The sequence below is a fragment of the Schistocerca americana genome, chromosome 4 (genome assembly GCF_021461395.2).
Source record: "Schistocerca americana isolate TAMUIC-IGC-003095 chromosome 4, iqSchAmer2.1, whole genome shotgun sequence".
NCBI classification, from domain to species: Eukaryota; Metazoa; Arthropoda; class Insecta; order Orthoptera; family Acrididae; genus Schistocerca; species Schistocerca americana.
In genome coordinates, this window is record NC_060122.1 from 140,810,705 (window position 1) to 140,832,361 (window position 21,657).

General features: G+C 43.3%; 1 protein-coding gene across 2 annotated transcripts in view; it reads left to right on the forward strand.

Moving 5' to 3' along the window:
* LOC124612437 (alpha-1,3-mannosyl-glycoprotein 4-beta-N-acetylglucosaminyltransferase A) overlaps positions 1-21,657 on the forward strand; it is a 787,568-nt gene that overhangs the window by 519,737 nt on the left and 246,174 nt on the right. For both annotated transcript variants that reach the window (XM_047140646.1, XM_047140647.1), the window contains one exon: positions 18,102-18,270. In XM_047140646.1, the coding sequence (XP_046996602.1) occupies positions 18,102-18,270 (169 nt within the window). The remainder of the gene's footprint in view (positions 1-18,101; positions 18,271-21,657) is intronic.

The window sequence follows — 21,657 nt, forward strand, 5'->3', positions numbered from 1 at the left end:
TTACGGCAACGGGTAAGAGCTGTAGGCAAAGATAGATCGGTATACATGCAGCAAATAAGAATCGCGGGGTGCAAGATGAAGAGGTCGGCACTAGAGGTTTTCGCAGGGGGCTGCGTCGAACGTCAGAAGACTGATTAATAATAGATCAAAGAGGTGCTCAGCCTTAACTCATTTCTCGTTGTACGCCGAATATAGAACGAGTTATCAAATATGTAACAGGTTGCGAGACCTTTTAAATAATACAACGCAGTTGTGTTGTCGTGCCCAGGCAGTATCTGGATTCGAATTTCGGCCATTACCGTTTATTAAATAATTTTTAATAGATATGGCTTCCAGGTATTAGCACGGCTATTTAATTCAAGGCGGCTTCTTTCTTGCGGGCGTATACAGTTTTGCGCATGGTGGTGAGACAAGTAACTCGAAGCGTGCCGTCCCAGTAGTCCATTGACTTAAACCGGGGAGAAAGTGTTGTTACACCCTGGGGAAGTTAACGAAACATAGTGCTCCTTCAGTGTCGTAAATAAGTGTTCTTTTTTTTGTGTTGCCCCGCTTGGGTGCGATATTTAGAGGCAGCAACGTGTAACTTGACAATGAACGTGATGGCTAAAATATAATTGCCGTTAACTGAATTGAATGTAATTTTGTTAATTTCTATTTATTTATTGATTGCAAAGCAAGGCCCGAGAGAATTTAGATTGTTGCCGTGGAGCGGCCAAGATAAAACTTACTGAACTAATGGAAGCGGTATAATTTAAATAATTAACTTTAACGTAAATTATCTGTTGCAATTTAAAAAGGTTCTTACAACGAAATCTCTCCTATTTACAGTTACTGTTAACACATTGAAAAATAAATTATTTCGGCGCGTAATGGCCGACCAGAGGCTGCATCGGAAGATGAGCTTCCCGCAGCGCAAATTACTGAAAAAATGCTTATTAAAAGTAATTAGCCGCTGCCACCATTTGAGGTGACAACTATTGCAAATATTCATTTTGTGATAACAATTAGTTTATTTTAGCAGCATACCGAATAACTTTCAATATGTGTAGCCGCTCAATGGCTGCCTTGCGTAACGCGAGAACCATAAAATATGTCCTTCCTCCTCGGCCGTACAATCGCGTCTCTTTTCGATCCTTTTTCATAGACATCTTTTAAATAAAGAAGCTACTCTTAAATTATCGCTGGATATCAGGTGTTTCAAGAACATTAACTGTATCTCTAACGTTGTTGTGGTCTTCAGTCCTGAGACTGGTTTGATGCAGCTCTCCATGCTACTATATCCTGTGCAAGCTTCATCTCCCAGTACCTACTGCAGACTACATCCTTCTGAATCTGCTTACTGTATTCGTCTCTTGGTCTCCCTCTACGATTTTTACCCTCCACGCTGCCCTCCGGTACTAAATTGGTGATCCCTTGATGCCTCAGAACATGTCCTACCAACCGATCCCTTCTTCTAGTCAAGTTGTGCCACAAACTCTTCTCCCCAATTCTATTCAATACCTCCTCATTACTTATGTGATCTACCCATCTAATTTTCAGCATATGTCAGTATCTTTTATACTAATTATATTCATAAAATACGTTAACCACGGTTTACAATCGATAAAAATGTCAATGTTTATGTGACGTGCCGTCACATCAGACAGCAGCGTCGCTTTCTGAGCGCATATTACATGATACACCATATTAAAATTTGCGAGAGGTCACGGTTTCTCATTATTGTAAATATCGCGGGACTGTGTTACTACTCTACTGAATTACAGACTCAGCTTTTACCTTCATGTCGTGACACTTGTTTGCACAGAAATGTGTATCTGATTTTACGTTTACCGATCATTTTACAGTGCGGGACGCACTTATTTTTTAAGCTGTTGGGCTGGAAGTGTCATTACCATTAGAACGGCTGACCAACTCCAACGAAAACATGCCAGATGTAGTTGGGTTGGAGTCTGGCTTGAAAGAAGTGACGAAGGCAAGAACACACTTGTATATTCCCTATTTATGAGAAGCGAGGCAATTTTACTTAGTCTGAAGTAAGAATTAAACCATTTTTTATACGTCATGTAATCGGAAGCTCTCGCAGATTATTCCCAGTGCTTCCCTCCTGACAGGCCGAAATAGTGCAAAAGATGCAATCTAATCAAACATGAACTTTCGTCAGTTAAGACAATACAAATACAAATTGGAAATGACGCATGTAATGTTACATTCATATTTACTCAGAACTAAAAGATAGCCGACGCCGGGTCCAATACGCTTGGATTTAGACGCTCAATTCTTCTTTGTTCCATTCCATTTCTAAAATTACAAGCAGTCGGTCCAAAGAATTATTTCGCAACAGTATATAAAAATATGCAAAATTATTGCATTTCTTTAATTACTGCACCTGTGAAAATTCACTCACTGAAAAATGCGCAAGAGCTTTAATTTCGTTAGCCTAGTGTCAAATCGTGGCTATAGGTGTTATTAGTAACAATAAATAATGAGTAATAATGAGAGCACACTCGGACTAGCCCGAACTGCGCATGCGCGCGTTGTTGTAGTATGTAGTGCACATGCTCGGATTCATAGTTCACGACTGCTGTGTATTTCTGCGCGCCGATAATGCCTCGGCTGAATATCTTAGTTCCACCTATTCTTGTGGCAGAAGACAGCAGCGCTAGACCTGTGTTTCGTTCGTGGCCGATCGTCGTGTAATAGCCGCTTTAAGATAACTTAATGAAGCGGGACACCGTCAGAATGGAGCCAGAGGCTCTGCAGCCAAACATGCCGTAGCCAGCAACCTCACATAACGCCGCGCTTTTCTCTCTCCTTGACCACGTTAACGCTCGCCGACCCCTCTTGAGATACCAAGTTAGAAGTGAATCAGTATTAGATCGAATTAGTGTTCATTTTCGCAATATGAGCGTTACGTGGCAGGCCCTGACGTTCTTTTAGAATGTTTCTGATAGTATCCTTTTAAAGGTGCCGGATCATAATGTTTCGTTCCTATAATCAACACATCCAGGTGTTCTCTGGGCCTTGTCTAGTTCGTATAGCACCCTGGCAAGAAAAGTGACAAATTCAAAAATGCAGTACTTAAGAAAAACTGACTTAAGGAATTCTGTAAAACTTATAATGAAATAGTATAAGCTTCCTTTAAATTTCAAGTAAGTATTTTTGCCAGTAAATTACGTTGTGTTTTCTTGTTGTGGTGGTCTTCAGTCCAAAGATAGGTCTGATGCAGCTTCCACGCTACTCGATCATGCGCAAGCGTCATCTTCGAATAACAGCAACCTACATCCTTCTGAATGTGCTTCCTGTATTCCTAACCCCATACAGCCCTCCAGTACTAAATTAGTGATGTCTAAGAATGCATCGTATCAACAGCTCTCTTCTTTTAGTGAAGCTGCTCCACAAATTTCTTGTCCTCCCAGTTCTGCTCAGTACCTTCTCATTAGTTACGTGATCTACACATCTAATCTTCAGCGTTTTTCTGTAACGCCACATCCTAAAAGCTTCTATTCTCTTTCTGTCTAAGTTGTTTATCGTCCATGTTTCACTTTCATACATGGCTACATTCCATAGAAACAGTTTCAGAAAAGGCTTCCGAACACTCAGATCTGTATTCATTGTTAACAAACCTGTCTTTCAGAAACGTTTCTCTTGCCATGGCAGTCTACATTTTATGTCCTCTCTACTTCAGCCTTCATCTGTTGTTTTACTACTCAAACAACAAAACTCATCTATTACTTCAAGTGCCTCATTTCTTATCCAGTTCCCTCAGCTTCACATGATTTAATTCGACTACATTCCATTATCCTTGTCATGATATTGTTTGTACAATGAAGGGCCAAAGAAACTGGTATACACATGCGCATTCCAGTACAGAGATATGTAAACAGGCAGAATACGGCGCTGCGGTCGGCAACGCCTATATAAGACAAGGTCTGGCGCAGCTGTTACATCGGTTACTACTGCTGCAATGGCAGGTTATGAAGATTTAAACGAGTTTGAACGTGGTGTTGCAGTCCCCACATGAGCAATAGAACACTGGATCTCCGCGGTAGCGACGAAATGGGGAATTTTTCGTACCACCATTTCACAAGTGTACCGTGAATATCAGGAATCCATAAAACTTCAAATCTCCGACATCGCTGCGGTCGGAAAATGACCCTGCAAGAACGGGACCAACGGCAACTGAAGAGAATCGTTCAACGTGACAGAAGTGCAACCCTTCCGCAAATATCTGCAGATTTTAGTGTTGGGCCATCAGCAAGTGTCAGCGTGCGAACCATTCAACGGAACATCATCGATATGGGCTTTCGCAGCCGAAGGCCCACTAGTGTACCCTTGACGACTACACGACACAGAGCTTTACGCCTCGCCTGGGCCCATCACCGGCATTGGACTGTTTGTGACTGGAAACATGTTGCTTAGTCGGACGGGTCTCGTTTCAAGTTGTATCGAGCAGATGGACGTGTACGGGTATGGAGACAACCTCGTGAATCCATAGACCCTGCTTGTCGTTAGGGGACTGTTCAAGCGGGTGGAGGCTCTATAATGGTATGGGGCGTGTGCAGTTTGAGTGATATGGGACGCTTGATACGTCTAGATACGACTCTGACAGGTTACACATACGTAAGCATCCTGTCTGAACATCTGCATCCAATCATGTCCATTGAGCATTCCAGCAGGAAAATGACACCCCACACGTCCAGCATTGGTACACAGTGGCTCCAGGACCACTCTTCTGAATTCAAACACTTCCGCTGACTACCAAAAGGCCCAGACATATACGTTATTGAGCATATCTTGGATGTCTTTAAACGTGCTGTTCAGAGGAGATCTCCACCCCTCGTACTCTTCGGATTTATAATTCCCTCCAGCACTACTTCAGACAGTAGTCGAGTCCATGCCACTTCTGCCTGCTCGCGGGGGTTCCACACGATATTGGGCAGGTGTACCAGTTTGTTTGCCTCTTCAGTGTACTACATCCTCCTCTCAAGATACTACCCATTCTGTTCAACTGTTCTTCCAGGTTCTTTGCTGTGTCTCAGAACTACAGTGTCATCAGCAAACCTCACGGTTTTTTGTTTGATCTCCCTGAAGTTTAATCCTTCTCCAAATTTTTCTTTTATTTCATTTACTGTTCAATATACAAAATTAAAAACATAGGGGATACGCTAAAACCCTGTTTCACTTCCTTCTAAATCACTGCTTCACTTCAGTGCCGTCTGGTTTCTACACAACTTTTAAATAGCCTTTTCCTCCCTCTATTTTACCCCTGATACCTTCAGAATTTCAGAGAGATTATACGTCAACATTGTCAAAGCCTTTCTCGAAGTCTACAAATGGCATAAGCGTAGGTTTGCCTTTCATTAACCTAGCTTCTAGGATAGTCGTAGGGTTAGGAGTGCTTAGTGTTCCTACACTGCTCCGAAATCCAAACCGATCTTCCCCCAAGTTGGCTCCTGCCAGCTTTTTCGTTCTTCTGTAACGAATTCCTGTTGGTATTTTGCAACCATGACCTATTAAACTGGTAGATAGGTAATGTTCACACTTGCAGCAGCTGCTTTCTTTGGAATTGTATTCTATAGAATAGTAATATGGACGTGTAGTTCTGTCCGCGTCGATTGTAAGGTGTTATAAGGGAACTATTAACTACTGTTGAGAGTTCTCATTCCTCTTACTTTCCTGAACTTTTTTCCTTGTTATGACACTTGATGTAATACTTTCCACTCTTTGATCCCAAGTAATATATATGTTTCACTTACCTCGAACCTCCTTTAGGCAAAATTAATACTTCAGTTAGAATAAAAAATAAAATACAAAAGGCAAAATTATAATCTATGAATTTTATTAAAAATCCAGTAAGAAACTTCAATTAGATAAAATTTAAGGCTCACGGTTCACGCAAACATAGAATCATAACAAGGTTAACATTGTGTAGAAATATGTCGTTAAAAGGGGTTCAATATGAAATTTCGTAATATTTATAACAAGTGCAGTCGTCGGAAGTGTCGAAGCAAATCTTGATGTAAGATACACACACTCTATGCACACAGAAATTGTAGCAATCAGTGATATTAAAAGTTAAATTCAACTTACCTTAGATATACAAAGTGTCACTACCCAGAATGTGCCGCTCTTCTTGAATGACACGTTCATACCTGTCAAAAGCAACGTTGAAGCGACTCTCTCCTTGCCGTGGTGAATCATGAAATAGCCCACAAAAAAGCTGACACAACTTCCCTGAAGTGAACAAATTGCGAGACGGATGTAACATCTGAAGTACTTTACTATGCATTTTTCAGTGACGTAAACAAAAAATTGCTGTTTGTCACGTTTCTTGCTGGGATACGATATGGTTACCAGCCGATGATGAAAGAACTGTCGAAGGACTTCTTATCCTCCCTGTGAGAGTGGGTTGTATTCCCATGTTCAACGCTTTGACTGTAAAGGATAGGGAGAGGGACACCTGCATGCTGGGACCAGGGGACACCCTACTACGTCCACCCACATACCGACCTGATTTTCTCTCTTGACTGCTTTAATATTGTTGATCGTGCTTGTGTTGATAACGTTTTTAGCCTTTACCTTTTCCCCTTCCCACTCGACTAAAAAGAATTATTAATTCCGTCACTTCGTTACTGTCTGCATCTCTTAAGTGGGGTCAGACATGGGGAGCAGGATTAGACGTGGGGAGCAGTCTCTCGGCACAGATACGCCGCGTGATGGTGCTCGTCTGATCTGCAGTCCGGCCCGGTCCATGTAAACTGTGATCAAAAGTATCCGAACACATGGCTAAAAATGACTTAAAAGTTCGTTCCGCTCTCCATTGGTAATGCTGGAATTCAATATGGTGTTGGTCCACCCTTAACCCTGATGACAGCTTCCACTCTCGCAGGCATTCGCTCAATCAGCTGCTGGAAGGTCTCTCGCGGATTGGCAGCCCATTCTTCACAGAGCGCTACACTGAGGAGAGGTATCGATGTCGGTCGGCGAGTACTGGCACGAAGTCGGCGTTCCAAAACATCCCAAAGGTGTTCTATAGAATTCAGGTCAGGATTCTGTGCAGGACATTCCGCCACAGGCCGTGCATTATGAACAGGTGCTCGATCGTGTAGAAAGACGCAATCGCCATCCCCGAATTGCTCTTCAACAGTGGGAAATAAGAAGGTGCTTAGAACATCAATGTAGGCCTGTGCTGTGATAGTGCCACGCAAAACAACAAGGGGTGCAAGCCCCCTCCATGAAAAACACGACCACACTGCAACACCACTGCCTCCGAATTTTACTGTTGGCACTACACACGCTGGCAAATGACATTCACCGGGCATTCGCCATAACCACACCCTGCCATCGGATAACCACATTGTGTACCGTGATTCTTCACTCCACACAACGTTTTCCCACTCTTCAATCGTTCTATGTTTACGCTCCTTACACAAAGCGAGGCGTCGTTTGGCATTTACCGGCATGGTGTGTGGCTTATGAGCAGCCGCTTGACCGTGAAATCCCAAGTTTTCTCACCTTCGCCCAACAGCCAGTGGATCCTGATGCAGATTGGAATTCCTGTTTGATAGCCTGGCTACATCGCTGCCTATTACGCTTAACGACCCTCTTCAAATGTCGGCCGTCTCTGTCAGTCAACAGACGAGGTCGGCCTGTACGCTTTTGTTCTGTACGTGTCCCTTCACGTCTCCACTATCACAACGGAAACAGTGGACCTAGGGATGTTCAGGAGTGTGGAAATCTCGCGTACGACGTATGACACAAGTGACAGCCAGTCACCTGGCCACGTTAGAGTTTCGCAGAGCGCCCCATTCTGCTCTCACGATGTCTAATGACTACTGAGGTCGCTGATATGATATGGAGTACCTGGCAGCAGGTGGCAGCACAGTGCACCCAATATGAAAAACGTATGTTTTTGGGGGTGTCCGGTTACTTTTGATCACATAGTGTACCTCTTCAGTCCCTTACTACTTCGGAGACCCACCACTTACATCTAGGAACCCGGCCTTTTGTTCTATTATTTAATATGTTACCGACGTATATGTAACTGATGCGTCCTCGAGAGAAATACTAAAAAGGTCTAAGCTTCAGGATTTTTTCATGTTTTGACAGACAGTATAACTATCCTCTCAAGAAGAAAGCGCGTTTGTTGAGTGAGCAAGAAATTTTGTGAACTCAAGAGGAATAAATTGACCAGTAACTGTACTAAGTAATTTCTTCATCTTGAGCTTTCAAAATTTCTTGCTCACTCAACAAACGTGACGTAATTGTAGTAGAATTACAGGAAACTGCTAAACCCAATGAATACAAGCACGAAATTACGGCAATGCAATCATATTGACTCAGCCGTTCACGACGGCAGCTGTTCCATTCGGTAATGTTTCTATCGAAATAATTCTAGAAATTAAGAGGGCAGCTCTAGTAAAGGAGCAGGTTGCGAGACGTCCGTACATTGTTTTCATAAGAAATGAGTCCAGTTTTCGAGCGGTAGGTGGCTCATGCCTCGAGAAAATCGCGGCTCGACCTGTATTCGAGCAAGGTCTTTTTAACAAAGTTTCGGCCCGAGCTATGCTTGGGATTTGGTCTTCAAAGCGTCAATAGTCCCCCACGCTACACAACCATCCCACCCGCCAAGCAACTTGTTCATATAGTGTACGTGATAATCTGAAAATTATCTTCCATCAGTCTTCCGGTCTTTCGGTTTTTTCCCTCTCACGGGAAGCACGTGGACGACGAGCTCGTAATGTCACAGTGCGGAATTCCACGTTCCACTGCACTTAGCAGTTTGAAATAATCTGGCGTGTGACAGTTTTTGCCTCGCGGTCTCTGTGTCTATGTATTGGCTCTGGTTTTTATTTTGCCGGTAACCGTCTTTTGGAATGATGGTAATCAGTTTCAAAAAATCTCTTCTATTCGAATGAGATTATAAACCAATCTCTACCTTCAAATCTATGTGATGGAATACGTTATTTCAGTGTTGTCCGACGTTTCGGTCGCTATTGCGTTTGGTCGCCCTCAGGGCTTTGTGCTGAGCTGAACGCTGAATGAGAGACTTCAGATCTTATAGTAGCGGTGGAAGCTATTAACGTAATTTTTTAGGACACTTCAGGATAGGAGGGGGGTCAGCTTTCTTTAGTGCTCTTTATACGAGGGTTGGAACTTTAATAATGGCAACTATTTATTTACAACTCGTACAAAATACACTACTCGCCATTAAAATTGCTCAACCACGAAGATGACGTGCTACAGGCGCGAAATTTAACAGACAGGAAGCTGCTGTGATATGCAAATGATTAGCTTTTCAGAGCATTCACACAAGGTTGGCGCCGGCGGTGACACCTACAACGTGCTCACACGAGGGAAGTTTCCAACCGATTTCTCATACACAAACACCAGTTGACCGGCGTGCCTGGTGAAACGTTGTTATGATGCCTCGTGTAAGGAGGAGAAATACGTACCATCACGTTCCCGGCTTTGATAAAGGTCGGATTATAGCCTATCGCGATTGCGGTTTATCGTATCGCCACATTGCTGCTCGCGTCGGTCGAGATCCAATGACTGTTAGCAGAATATGGAATCGGTGGGTTCAGGAGGGTAATACGGAACGCCGTGCTGGATCCAAACGGCCTGGTATCACCAGCAGTCGAGATGACAGGCATGACTGTAACGGATCGTGCAGCCATGTATCCATCCATGAGTCAACAGATAGGGACGTTTACAAAACAACCATCTGCACGAACAGTTCGACGTCGCTTGCAGCAGCGTGGACTATCAGCTCGGAAACCATGGCTGCGGTTACCCTTGACGCTGCATCACAGACATGAGCCCATGCGATGGTGTACTCAACGACGAACCTGGGTGCACGAATGCAAAATGTTATTTTTTCGGATGAATCCAGGTTCTGTTTACATCATCATGATGGTCGCATCCGTGTTCGGCGATATTGCGGTGAACGCACATTCGAAGCGTGTATTAGTCATCGCCATACTGGCGTATCACCCGGCGTGATGGTATTGGGTGCCATTGGTTATACGTCTCGGTCACCTCTTGTTCGCATTGACGGCACTTTCAGCAGTGGACGTTACATTTTAGATGTGTTACGACCCGTGGCTGTACCCTTCATTCGATCTCTGCGAATCCCTACATTTCAGCAGGATAATGCACGACCGCATGTTGCATGAGCTGTACTGGCCTTTCCGGATACAGAAAATGTTCAGTTGCCACCCTGGCCAGCACATTCTCCAGATCTCTCACCAACTGAAAACGTCTGGTCAATGGTGGCAGAGCAACTGGCTCGTCACAATACGTCGGTCACTACACTTCATGAACTGTGGAACCGTGTTGAAGCTGCATGGGCAGCTGTGCCTGTACACGCTATCCAAGCTCTGTTTGACTCAATGCCCAGGCGTATCAAGGCCGTTGTTATGGTCAGATGTGGTTGTTCTGGGTACTGATTCCTCAGGATGTATGCGTCCAAATTGTGTGAAAATGTAATCACATGTCAGTTCTAGTATATTTGTCTAATGAATACCCGTTTATCATTTGCATTTCTTCTTGGTGTAGCATATTTAATGGCCAGTAGTGTAGATACGTGTTTCAAAGTTTTACCGACCTTCAAAGTAGTCACCAGCATTGTGTTTAACCCATTGTCAGTGATCTGGACGTCGTAGGATACTCTTAGCAGTGCCAGTTGTGTTGAAAGTTCGAGTGGCGCGGTCTATTGCCCGACAAATTTGTAGCAGTTGTGAAGCGAATGCCATGAAGTGTTTCCTTCAGTTTAGAAATCGAGTTGAACTTACGAGAGCTTAAGTGAGGGGAGTGCAGTTGGTGGTATAGCACTTAGCTGCCCCATCAGTGAATCAAATCAGTAACAGCTTGCACTGTATCTGCTTGTGCATTGTCATGCAAAATGGTTAGGTCCTGCAGAAAGTGTCATCACTGCAGGACCTGACCATCATTTTGCAGGACAATGCTCAAGCACGTACAGTGAAAGTGTTACTGATTTGTTAGACTGTTGGGGCTTCTAAGTGCTATACCACCTACTGCACTCCCCTGACTTAATACCTCTCAACTCCGTTTATAAACGGAGGGAAACACTTTACGGCATTTGCTTAAGAACTGCTACAATTTCGTCGGGCAATAGACCGCGCCGCCCGAACTGTCAACACAGCTGGCACTGTTAAGAATATCCTACGAATTCCACATCGCTGGCAACGTGTTATACACAATGCTGGTGACTACTTCGAAGGGCAGTGAAACTGAAGCACGTATCTATTTTGCACGAGTTGTAAATAAATAGTTGCCACTATTTACGTTCCATTCCTCGTATTATCCCTTGTCATTGGTGGATAAAAACGTGCTTTATTGGTGTTCACATTATTTCTGAGTCGCCTGTTTCCACCAATGCCAAGGAATAATGAAAAGACCAATAAAGAACTCCTACCACGACTCCTCCTATAAAGTATCCTAACAAATTACGTAAACAGCTTCGCCTGCTACTGATAAGACCTGAAGTTTTTCTCATTCAGCAGTCAGTACAGCACAAAGCCCTGAGGAAGACAACTTGCAATAGTGGCCGAAATATCGGACAAATTTATGTATTGGCAATGCAGTCAACAGCCCAGAATTTATTGACAGTGACAACGGCCGTGGAAGCCTACACTTAGTTATTTCACTGCGTTGATATCTAGTGCAGCATCGAGAATATGGATTATTGTACATGAGCAAACTGACTTTAGTGGCTGTAGCTTAATTATATTCCATTTAAAACCGAAAGGGGGGTGAAAATTCAATTGAGTTAACGAATAACTACTAATAGTCTCTCAGATCATTGTACAGCATTATGTAGTGTGTTTCTACCAGCAATTCGCTGCTCAAGCCATCAAGTCTCAAATCTTCTTAGCGATTTTCTCCGCTCTTCTACTATCGCTAACAGTTAAGCACCTGTTATGACGCGCGTCTGTTTTCGTAAAGAAACTGTTGGTTTGCGAGCCAAATAAAGCCGACAACCGCCGCTGGAGAGCGCTGAGATCGCAAATCTCCCGTGAGGTTGGATGACCCTTCAACGTCTAGTCAACGTTAGCTGCCTCGTCCCGTGGAAGGACGGGTTTACTGTCCCTAAGCGTGGAATTATGTATCTGAAATAATCACGGTTGCCTGTAGGTGATGCATTCTGCTGCTTTATCTATTGAGCCCGTTTTACACGAGACACTCTGATCAAAATAGAGTATTAGAAGTGCGTGCGTATTTAGTGTCTGCCTTGTATATCAGGTCAACCACGTCGCGAGTGTATGACGTCAAATGATCTATAATCGATTGTGTCGACGGTGGTCATTTCAGAGTACGCTGCGCATGCGCAGAAACAAAGGACTATGGCGGCGTCTATAAGATCGGACGTTAAATGTGTTCTGGCCGAGCTCACTCCTGTTACGAATTGTGTGCTTTCGTGGCTTCTTAATCTTGGTGTTGTTTGCTTTGTATTCGTGACACACAGGAAAGATTGCACGTTGCCCTAGTATTTTCTGTACTACTGTTTTCGTGCAAGAGACGAAATATCTTAAGCAGAAAGGTGTGTACGTTTGACAGAGAAAAAGTCTACACTATGCATAAATAAGAACGTAAATAGATGCACGTGTTTTAATGAAAATTATTTCAGCATTGGAAAATTCAGAATTTTTGAAGAGGAAAAGTATTTGATGTTGTTCAGCGTACAGCAAGCAAGCAAACAATATAAATACTATAAAGCTGCTGTTTACTGTGTGTTCGAAAATTTTTGTGTGTTTGTAAGGGTATATTTTCTAGAGCAAATAAATGTGCGCCTTTCGAAGTGTTTTAACGAGCTTGCCTAGTCTCTCAGTTCTTAAGAATATAGAGAATTTACCACAAGACATTAGACAAGGCCATCCGCTAAGGTTTAGCTTTGCTCACTGCGTGATGTAGAGGCGCTTCCGCACAGAGGCGGAACGATAGGGAAGCATGGAGGGGATGAGGTATGCGCAAGCGCGGCGGCAGAGACAGGCAAAGTTCGCGTTGCCGAACCCGGTTGCTGCGGGCAACAATGAGGTTCGTTTGCCTATGGTACATCGTATTATACGTTCGATCTAGGAGGATAGTAATACATTTTAAAACAGATTTCGATCGGGCGTGTGTATGGGACGTGTTGACGAGGTTGCGTCTGCTGCTCCACAACAAACCGGCTCATGTCGGAAGGCAAGAACAGCTGACAGCTTTTTGAACACGTCAGGTACAATTTTTGTCAAGAAGACGATTTTTTAACGACAAAGTCATCGTAACTGATTAAAATATTTCTCATTTTAGTGTGATTCGAAATGTATTTTAAGTAAATACAAAATAGGCAACAAAATTAACTTCAGACACAAACTGAAGTCATTATATGCTTGACAATTCCTCCTACTCTATACTCTATAATCTTTCTAAAATTGTGTGTGTGTGTGTGTGTGTGTGTGTGTGTGTGTGTGTGAGTGAATGGCTAAGGTTAAAGTGTCCAGCGTACAATCAATTGCTGCTAGGACTGGCCTAAAAATAGCATTTAACAAAACTGAATTCATCACAAACATCAGACACGCCCCCCCTCATATTGAAATACAACAAGAGAAAATCAAGCAGTCGAAGAAATTTAAATATCTTGGAAAAATAATTACACCTGATGGTACAGAAAATGCAGCTGTAGAAAGTAGGTGTTCTAAACTAGGTGCTTTTCATCTGTGCAAAGACTTATACAAAAGCAAAAGCCTGTCTTTAAACCTAAAACTTTGTCAATATAACATCGTAATTAGACCGTCTGCTTTGAATGCATCAGAATGTTTAAAAATGAAGAAAAGACTACTACGAAAACTTGAAATAAAAGGCCGGAAAATTTTGAGGAAAATCCTTGGCCCTATCAAAGATAACGGACATTTCCGTCAAAGACACAACTGTGAATTACACGAACATACAGAAGACATTGTTACCAGCATGAGGAAGCGGAGAACGATGTTTTTTGGTCATCTGGAAAGAGTGAACCCGCAAAGACTTACTCATCGCTTACATTCATAAATTTCAAAAACATAATCGTATTCAAAATGGGCAAGCCAAGTTAAAAAGGATTTACAGGAAGCTGAATTTCATTTGATGATATTCAGAATCGAGAAGTATTCAGAGAAAAAGTCAAAGTTACTAAAAACATTATTTCGCTTACTACGCCAGTTCCACGTCCTGCCTGCAAATGGTCAGCCAAAATTAAAATCTACTGACAAAAGAGGAAAACACGATCAAGGAAGAGATAGAAATCTTCGTGGTCCATAGTAGGCCGAAACGATAGCAAAAAATGGCTGGTATGTTGTATTCTTTGCTGCCAAAGAGCATTGTAAGAGTAAACGAACTCTTTAGAAGGTAAAATCAGATACTGCATCAATTAGCCATGCAACAAGCGAACTACTACCCATCGTCGAATAACTCGGCGGACTGCTGTCCGATAACGTCGAAAAACTCAAATATCTCGACAGGTAATTCTCCCTGGTACTTCCACATTTTACAATTCGGGCCTCGAAAATGACATGGGGTTCCTGTCGAAATATCGGAGCTTTAGACGAATTAATCCGGCCCCGTTCTGGCGAGTTATTAGAGCATAGTACACGCTGGGAAAGTTTAGATTTCACAACTAAATAGCTAGCTGCTTCTCCTTTGACAGTCTTGCCCACGCTGGAGGGGTGATGCTGGATATTGCTTCGTGCGTAAGCGATTCACTGTCTGCTGTCCTGAATGTTTCGTTCTTTTCCGCCACATAGCGCCTTTACGGGAGTTTAGGCAAAGCTGTGTGAGCACATTTACGTGCTAGTCGGTCAAGTGCGCCCGTTCTGTCGCGTGACTTGCAAAAATTAACGACCTGCTCGCGTTCGCAACGAGTCTGGTCTATACCGCGCGGAATATTTTCATTTTTAAGCCAGAGCACAATATCCGCTTTCCTGGTGTTTGTGCTTGGTGTTTCATCTGAACACATGAACGGTGGCCGACATTCTTCATTACACTGGCTGACCTTGCAACAAGGTATGGAAAGAAATCTTCAGCGAACTGTTTATTGAAAGTGAGAGCCTTTATTTCTGACTGATAGTCACTGCCGTTCTTTCTTACACCTAATGACAAAATTTGCTCTCAAGAACAAAACCAAAAGAGCCAGCATGCAGATTAATTATCCGAGAACCTTTTTCTACGGGAATCGCCAGTGCCATCATTTTCTAGCAGCTTCTCCTGGAATAATTCTGATTCACCCATATTTCATCAAGGTAATACTGTTGCTCTACCTTCTTCCCTTATTTCGTTCATCTTTCTCGGGACTGTCGTGCTACAGCTATGTCATTTTTTCCGATCAAAATCATACTTCCATCATTACTTCAAACACGTTTGAAAGTAGTATCTTGTAAAATTCTTTGCATTGACGAAGCGTTGCCTTCGAAACCAGTTACCTCACGCATATGTGTAACAAGTCTGTGACGTCAGATATGCACCGTTTATATGCATTTCAACCGTGGAGCATCGTAGAACATTCTTTTCAAAACAATACATTTGTGTTAAGTTTTTTGGGATATGTGCTTTTCGGGCGACACGAAACCAGTCTTTCCTAACGTTTCTACAGCTCTGACACTTCCATTCACAATTAGCTATACAGTTTTCTTGCCGACACCCCATGCTTCTGCAGTCCGTTCACGTGTCTTCAAAATGTCAAGAAGAGTAGTCCAGCTTCCACATTCACATTAAAAAAAATGAGAAATAATCACCCTGGCTTGCTTGCGGTCACCGGACATTTATTTGGAAATCGCACTGACTTGTTTACAGGTACACTGACACAAAAAACATAGTTGATGACCCAATTCGATTGCTCTTTGAATGAAACTGCATTGTCGCGAACTATGGCAACAGGGCAGGCTGCAGGAGAGAGATTGTCGCTCTGTAGCCGTAATTTGCGGCTAGCCGCTCGGAAAGAGAATGAATCTCATTGGATGCCAGTGGATAATAAAGGGGATGCACAGAACGGCTGAAAACTATAGTCTTCGCATGTGACGCGGACTATAGTTCAGCCTATTATCATTGAGTTTTCTTACATTTTATTTTTTCTCGTAAAAAGGGTTGTCCCTCATAACATTACTTCCACTATTTAGGTGCCAAACCTTACAACAGACAGAAATCACACCACACCCAATTTTGACCGTGATGTGTAAACGAAAATGACCACTAAAAGACGACTCATTAAAGGAATAAAACCCCAAGGACGCTGAACTAGACTAACTCGAGTGAAATACTGAATTGAAATAGTCTATGGTGGGTCCAGAACTTCAGCAAACATTGAAACTGGTGCCAACTGTCAGGCTAAAATACATTCTAAGCCAAAAGAAAAGTCGCCTCACGAAGGGATTATCCGAATGGGACAGAAATCGGTAGATGTGGTGAACGTGAACAAACAAATGATTACAATTTCAGAAAAACGGATGAGTTAATCAGGAGAGCTTCACAAATTGAACAAGTAGATAACACGTTGCTCCACCTTTGGCCCTTAAACAACAGGTATTCGGCTTGACATTGATTTGTAGTTGTTAGGTGACTTCCTATGGAATATCATACCAAATTCTGTCCAACTGGCGCGTTAGATCGTCAAAATCTCGGGCTGGCCCATAGCGCACGAAATTTTCTCAATTGGAGAGAGATCCGGCGATATTACTGGCTAGGATAGTGTTTGGCAAGTACGAAGACACGCAGCAGAAACTCTCGCTGTGTGTGGGCGGGCATTATCTTGCTAAAATATAAGCCCAGGACGGCTTGCCACGAAGGTCAACAAAACGGGGCGTAGAATATCAGTAGACTTAACGCTGTGCTGTAGGGTGCCGTGGTTGAGAACCAAAGGGGGTCCTGCTATGAAATAAAAAAGTCCCCTAGACCATTATTTCTGGTTGTTAGGCCGCATTGCAGGGGATAGCCAGATTGGTATTCCACTGCTGTCCGCGGCGTCTGGACGCGTCTTCGTTGGCCATCGGGGCTCAGTTCGAAGTGGTACTCATCACCGAAGGCAGTTTCATTTCACTAAGTTCGCAGCTCGTGGTCTTGCGGTAGCGTTCACGCTTCCCCGCACGGGGTCCCGAGTTAGATTCCCGGCGAGGTCAGATATTTTCTCTACCTCGTGATGACTTGGTGTTGTGTGTCTCTCATTGATTCGCAAGTCGCCGAAGTGGCGTCAACTAAAGACTTGCAACACGGCGGACGAACGTCCCCGCATGGGGCCTCCCGGCCAACATTGTCATACGATCATTTCATTTTTTTTTTTCACTTCACTAAATGAGATTCTAGGCCGAAGAAGTATTTGGAGACGTACCGGACAGCGTTGAGACACCAAAGAGACTGTCATTCACCATACGGCCCGATAGCCGGGAGTGATGGTCTGGAGTGCCACTTCATTTCGCAGGGGACCCGTTCGGTTGTCATCCTCGACACCCTACAGCACAGCAGTAGGTCGACGATATTCTACGCCCAGTTTTGTTGCCTCTCGTGAGAAGCTATTCCGGGCTTACATTTCAGCAAGATAATGCCCGACCGCACACAGCGAAAGTTTCTGTTGCTTGTGTTAGTTCTCGCAAAATCCTACGTTGGCCAGCAAGGTCGGCAGATCTGTCCCTAAACGAGAACATTTGGGAGGTTTAAGCGCAGGACCCTCCAACCACCTCAGGATTTTGACGACCTAACGCGTCATTTGGACGTAATTTGGCACGAAATCACTGAGAACATCATCCAACAACTGTCAATCAATGCGGAGCGAATAACTGCTCGTATAGAGGCCAGAGGTAGAACGTTATTGACTTGATCAATCTGTAAAGGTCTTTCTCTCGAGTAAACTGTACTCATTTGTCTGTACATGTGCATCACATCTACCGATTTCCCTCCCATTCGGATAAGTTCTTCGTGATGCGTCTACCTTCTCATGTTTACCAAACGAGTGATCTATCTGTTGCTTCATGTAAGTTCACAATTCAGAACAAGTGTCGTGGTTACTTTCTTTGAACTTGTAATGGAGTGTACAGTGGTTTGCGGGTAGTATATGTGTGGTGTTGTGTGTCCGGCAGGCAGCATGGTGGCGGCGGCGGTGGGCGGCGCCCGGCAGGGTGGTCGCGTGTGACGGTCGGCGGGCGGCCATGGTGGTGTGGTGGGCGGCGCGCAGGCGCCAGTGCCTGCTGCTGCTCGCCGGGCTGCTGCTCGTGCCCTGCTCGCTGCTCGTCCTCGTCTCCGGACCAGGTCAGTACAGCACAGCACACGTCACTACAACCGAGCCGGCTTAACGTCCCTGACAGTTTCAGTGGACTGGGCGCGGCGGGTTCGCGCGCCTTTCTCAACCAATCACGTAACGCGATTATATAAACGTCTCTGGCAACGCCTCATTGTTGTCGCAGCTCTGTAGGAGGCTACTTTCTCGCCTGCAGCAACTTAAAGCTGCGAGGAAGCATGTACCTGACAGGCATAAGAATACAGAGGTAATCCGTGTTCATATTTTTAAACAAATGAAAAAGGAATAAAATCAAATGATGCGATGCTCTATTATAAACAGCTCGATTTTGGAACCGACAATCATGATCTTTGCAGTAAGAAACAAATTGCAGAACTGAGTTTAGAACTTCATTGTAAACCCTGAAGATAGTATTGTGTAAGTAAAAGCCTTGAACCCAGAGGACACTACACATCTATGAAATACCGTCGCCGATTGCGAGGACGGTTGGTGGGAGCACTGAACGCCACTATTTTCAACCTAGAACATCATGTCAGAAACGGGTTTGAAACTGATATTTTCTAACTTAGTACGTAGGGATATTTCAAAAAACTGTGTTTAACAAATCTAAGAGCGTGCACCAAAACTCGAAATTAAAATGCATCGCAAACATCCTACGTACTGCAGCAGAAAACGCCGACTTAAAGTTTCCAAAAGGTATAATATAACTGCATGTATATTTCACGAGGTACAGCTCCCACTAACGTGGAAAATGTTTCGAAAAAACAAGCGTGTAAAGTTTCAACTTGTGTTGTTTAATATTGAAGTAGAACAAACCTTTATTGGGCACCGAACAGTTGGCCTTTTTATCCGTTATGCTTACGAATCGAGGCGTTTTTTGCACGATTGGGATTACTTTCTGAACCTTTTATATCCGTATAAGTGCATCTGCCATTTTCAAACACTCATGTTTTACATCGTAAAAAACGAAATGATACGATAGGCAGACACGAGGCAAACACATGCTTGCAGACTGTTTTCCATAAACGAATGATATAACGAAGACAAACCTTGTTGAAAATAGAATTTTAGTTGATACTTATGCCCCGGTGATACTTTCAAAGACTATCCGTCGATAACTACTACAGGATTACATCAGTTGCATTGGAGCGCTTTGATCCACCAGAGCCCAACGTAGTAAATCGCAGTTTTAACACATTTTAAGATTTATGGTATACTCCATATGAATGAATCTTAAAAATACGAAACATTAGTCAATAAAGTTTTAAGGAATTCTAACTCTGTCTACATCCTTAACGAATACAAGCAAACATATAACTAGCAGAAAAAAGTTTAAAACATAGCAAGAAGCAACAGGCAAAGGAGGACGTCGTAATTGAAGCATTTTATAGTTTAAAAGTGGTACGTCCCAATGCGTGTATAGATTAGGATTCCAGGTCGTCTTCTTTAATTCCATCAAGAGAGCTGTAGATGTGCGCCAATCAGGTGACGCAATACGTAAACAGCAGAAGCCATTGAACTGGGGTGGATCTGACAGCGCCAGATATTACGCGCATGGTACTATTCAGTTACGCCTCGAAATACTTCTTATGGTTGCTGTTCATCCAGACAGGTGCTCAATATTCAACGCTTGAGAACATACCAAACCCAAGGCAGAAGAACGCAGGGTGGTTGCTGAGGATTCAAAGGTAGTTCCATATAACTTACGGAGGATGCTGTTAAGAGTCACAAACTTCTGCGCTAGCTTCAGGTGATGTTGCTTAAGGGACAGTGTTCGGTGCAAGATGACGTATAGATATTTTGGATTCCAATTATGATGAACAAATCTGCATCCGAAACTTAAATTCAGTTTTACATTCACCAGATAATTATTCAAATGGAAGCTGTTTTGTGCGCACTAGATTGCGGTCTCCAGATTTTGTGATAAATCTACCGCATCAGGTCTGCAGTCGCACATCAACTAAACAATGGAAACAGTGTTTCTCAGAGCTTTGCGAGAAACTATGGACGTAATATCCTACTCCTACAAATGAAGTTCGAAAGTATTACATAGTAATAAACAAAGCGTTGTACAGCTGTATGCCATAGACGAGCTACGTCCTCTGCACTGGGCTTTGCTCATATAAGTTCTCTTCAGGAACAAGGCATCGAGGATCTTCCTGCACGTGTTACTACCTGGGGTGCCGATCCAAAGGCGGGGGACGTCATGATATGCCATTCCTGGACGTATGCTTTCCATGGTCCATACTTTTGTATACTGCAGTTCCTTTGTCATTAAATTAAAACACTGCACTATTCACCGATACATTGACACACTTGCAACTGTAAACCGTATCACAATGTATGCCGGATGCTACTTACGGTACCATTATCTGAATCCTGCTCCCGCCATCCTTTTCCCTGTTCGATTCGCGAATGGCGCGTGATGATTGGTAATCCTCTGTATTAGTTCTTATATCTCGAATTTTCTAGTTGTGGTCATTTCGCGAGACGTTTGTGGGAAGAAGTAATTTGTTGTCCGACTCTTCCAGTAAAATACTCCCTCGAAATTTCGTTAATGAACCCCTCAGTAAAGCACACCGCTTCTCTTGCAGCGTCTGCCAGTGGGGTTCGTTGAGCATCTTCGTAACGCTCTCGCGCCAACTAAGCGATCCCATGGCGAAACGCGCCGCTCTTCGTTGGCTCTTCTCTCAATCAATTCTGCCTGACAGTGGTCGCAGATTGATGAGCAATACTCATTCGATCGAACAAGCGCCTCGAAAGTCAGTTCGTTCGTAAATGAGTTGCATTTCCTTAAGGTTCTTGCTATGAATCTATCTTTCATCTTTCCTTCTACTTGTTTTATCTGGTGATTCCACTTAAGGTCGCTCCAGATAATTGCTCGTAGATCTTTTATGGCAGATACTGTTTCCAGCAGTTTGACTTCAATGATGCAGTTTTACAATAGTGCATTTATTCTCCCATGTATAAGCAATATGTTATATTTATTTACCTTCAGGGTCAACTGCCTGTCTCAGTGTTATTAATCAATTCGCTGTAGGTCTTTCTGCAGTCTCTTAAAGTCCTTTGACGTTGCTACCTTCTTGTCAAATAAACAAATGATTATTACTGCAATACAAGATACATTTTATGGTAATTAAACAAATTATAATGTTATTATCAAAATATGAAATTTAAACTTCGACGGCCAAAAATTTCACAATTAATAGAATATTCCGGGCTATTATGCCGTGGTCGAATGTACACACATCAAAAAAAGTTCTGCATCACGTCGGTTCCGTGAGTTCCGAACCTGTACAGAAAAATGGAATAGAGATCAACATAAAAATCTTTTCCGCCATTTTTAGTGCTCACGAAACCACACATTGCATGTTGTACCACCATACAGCGAGACCTTC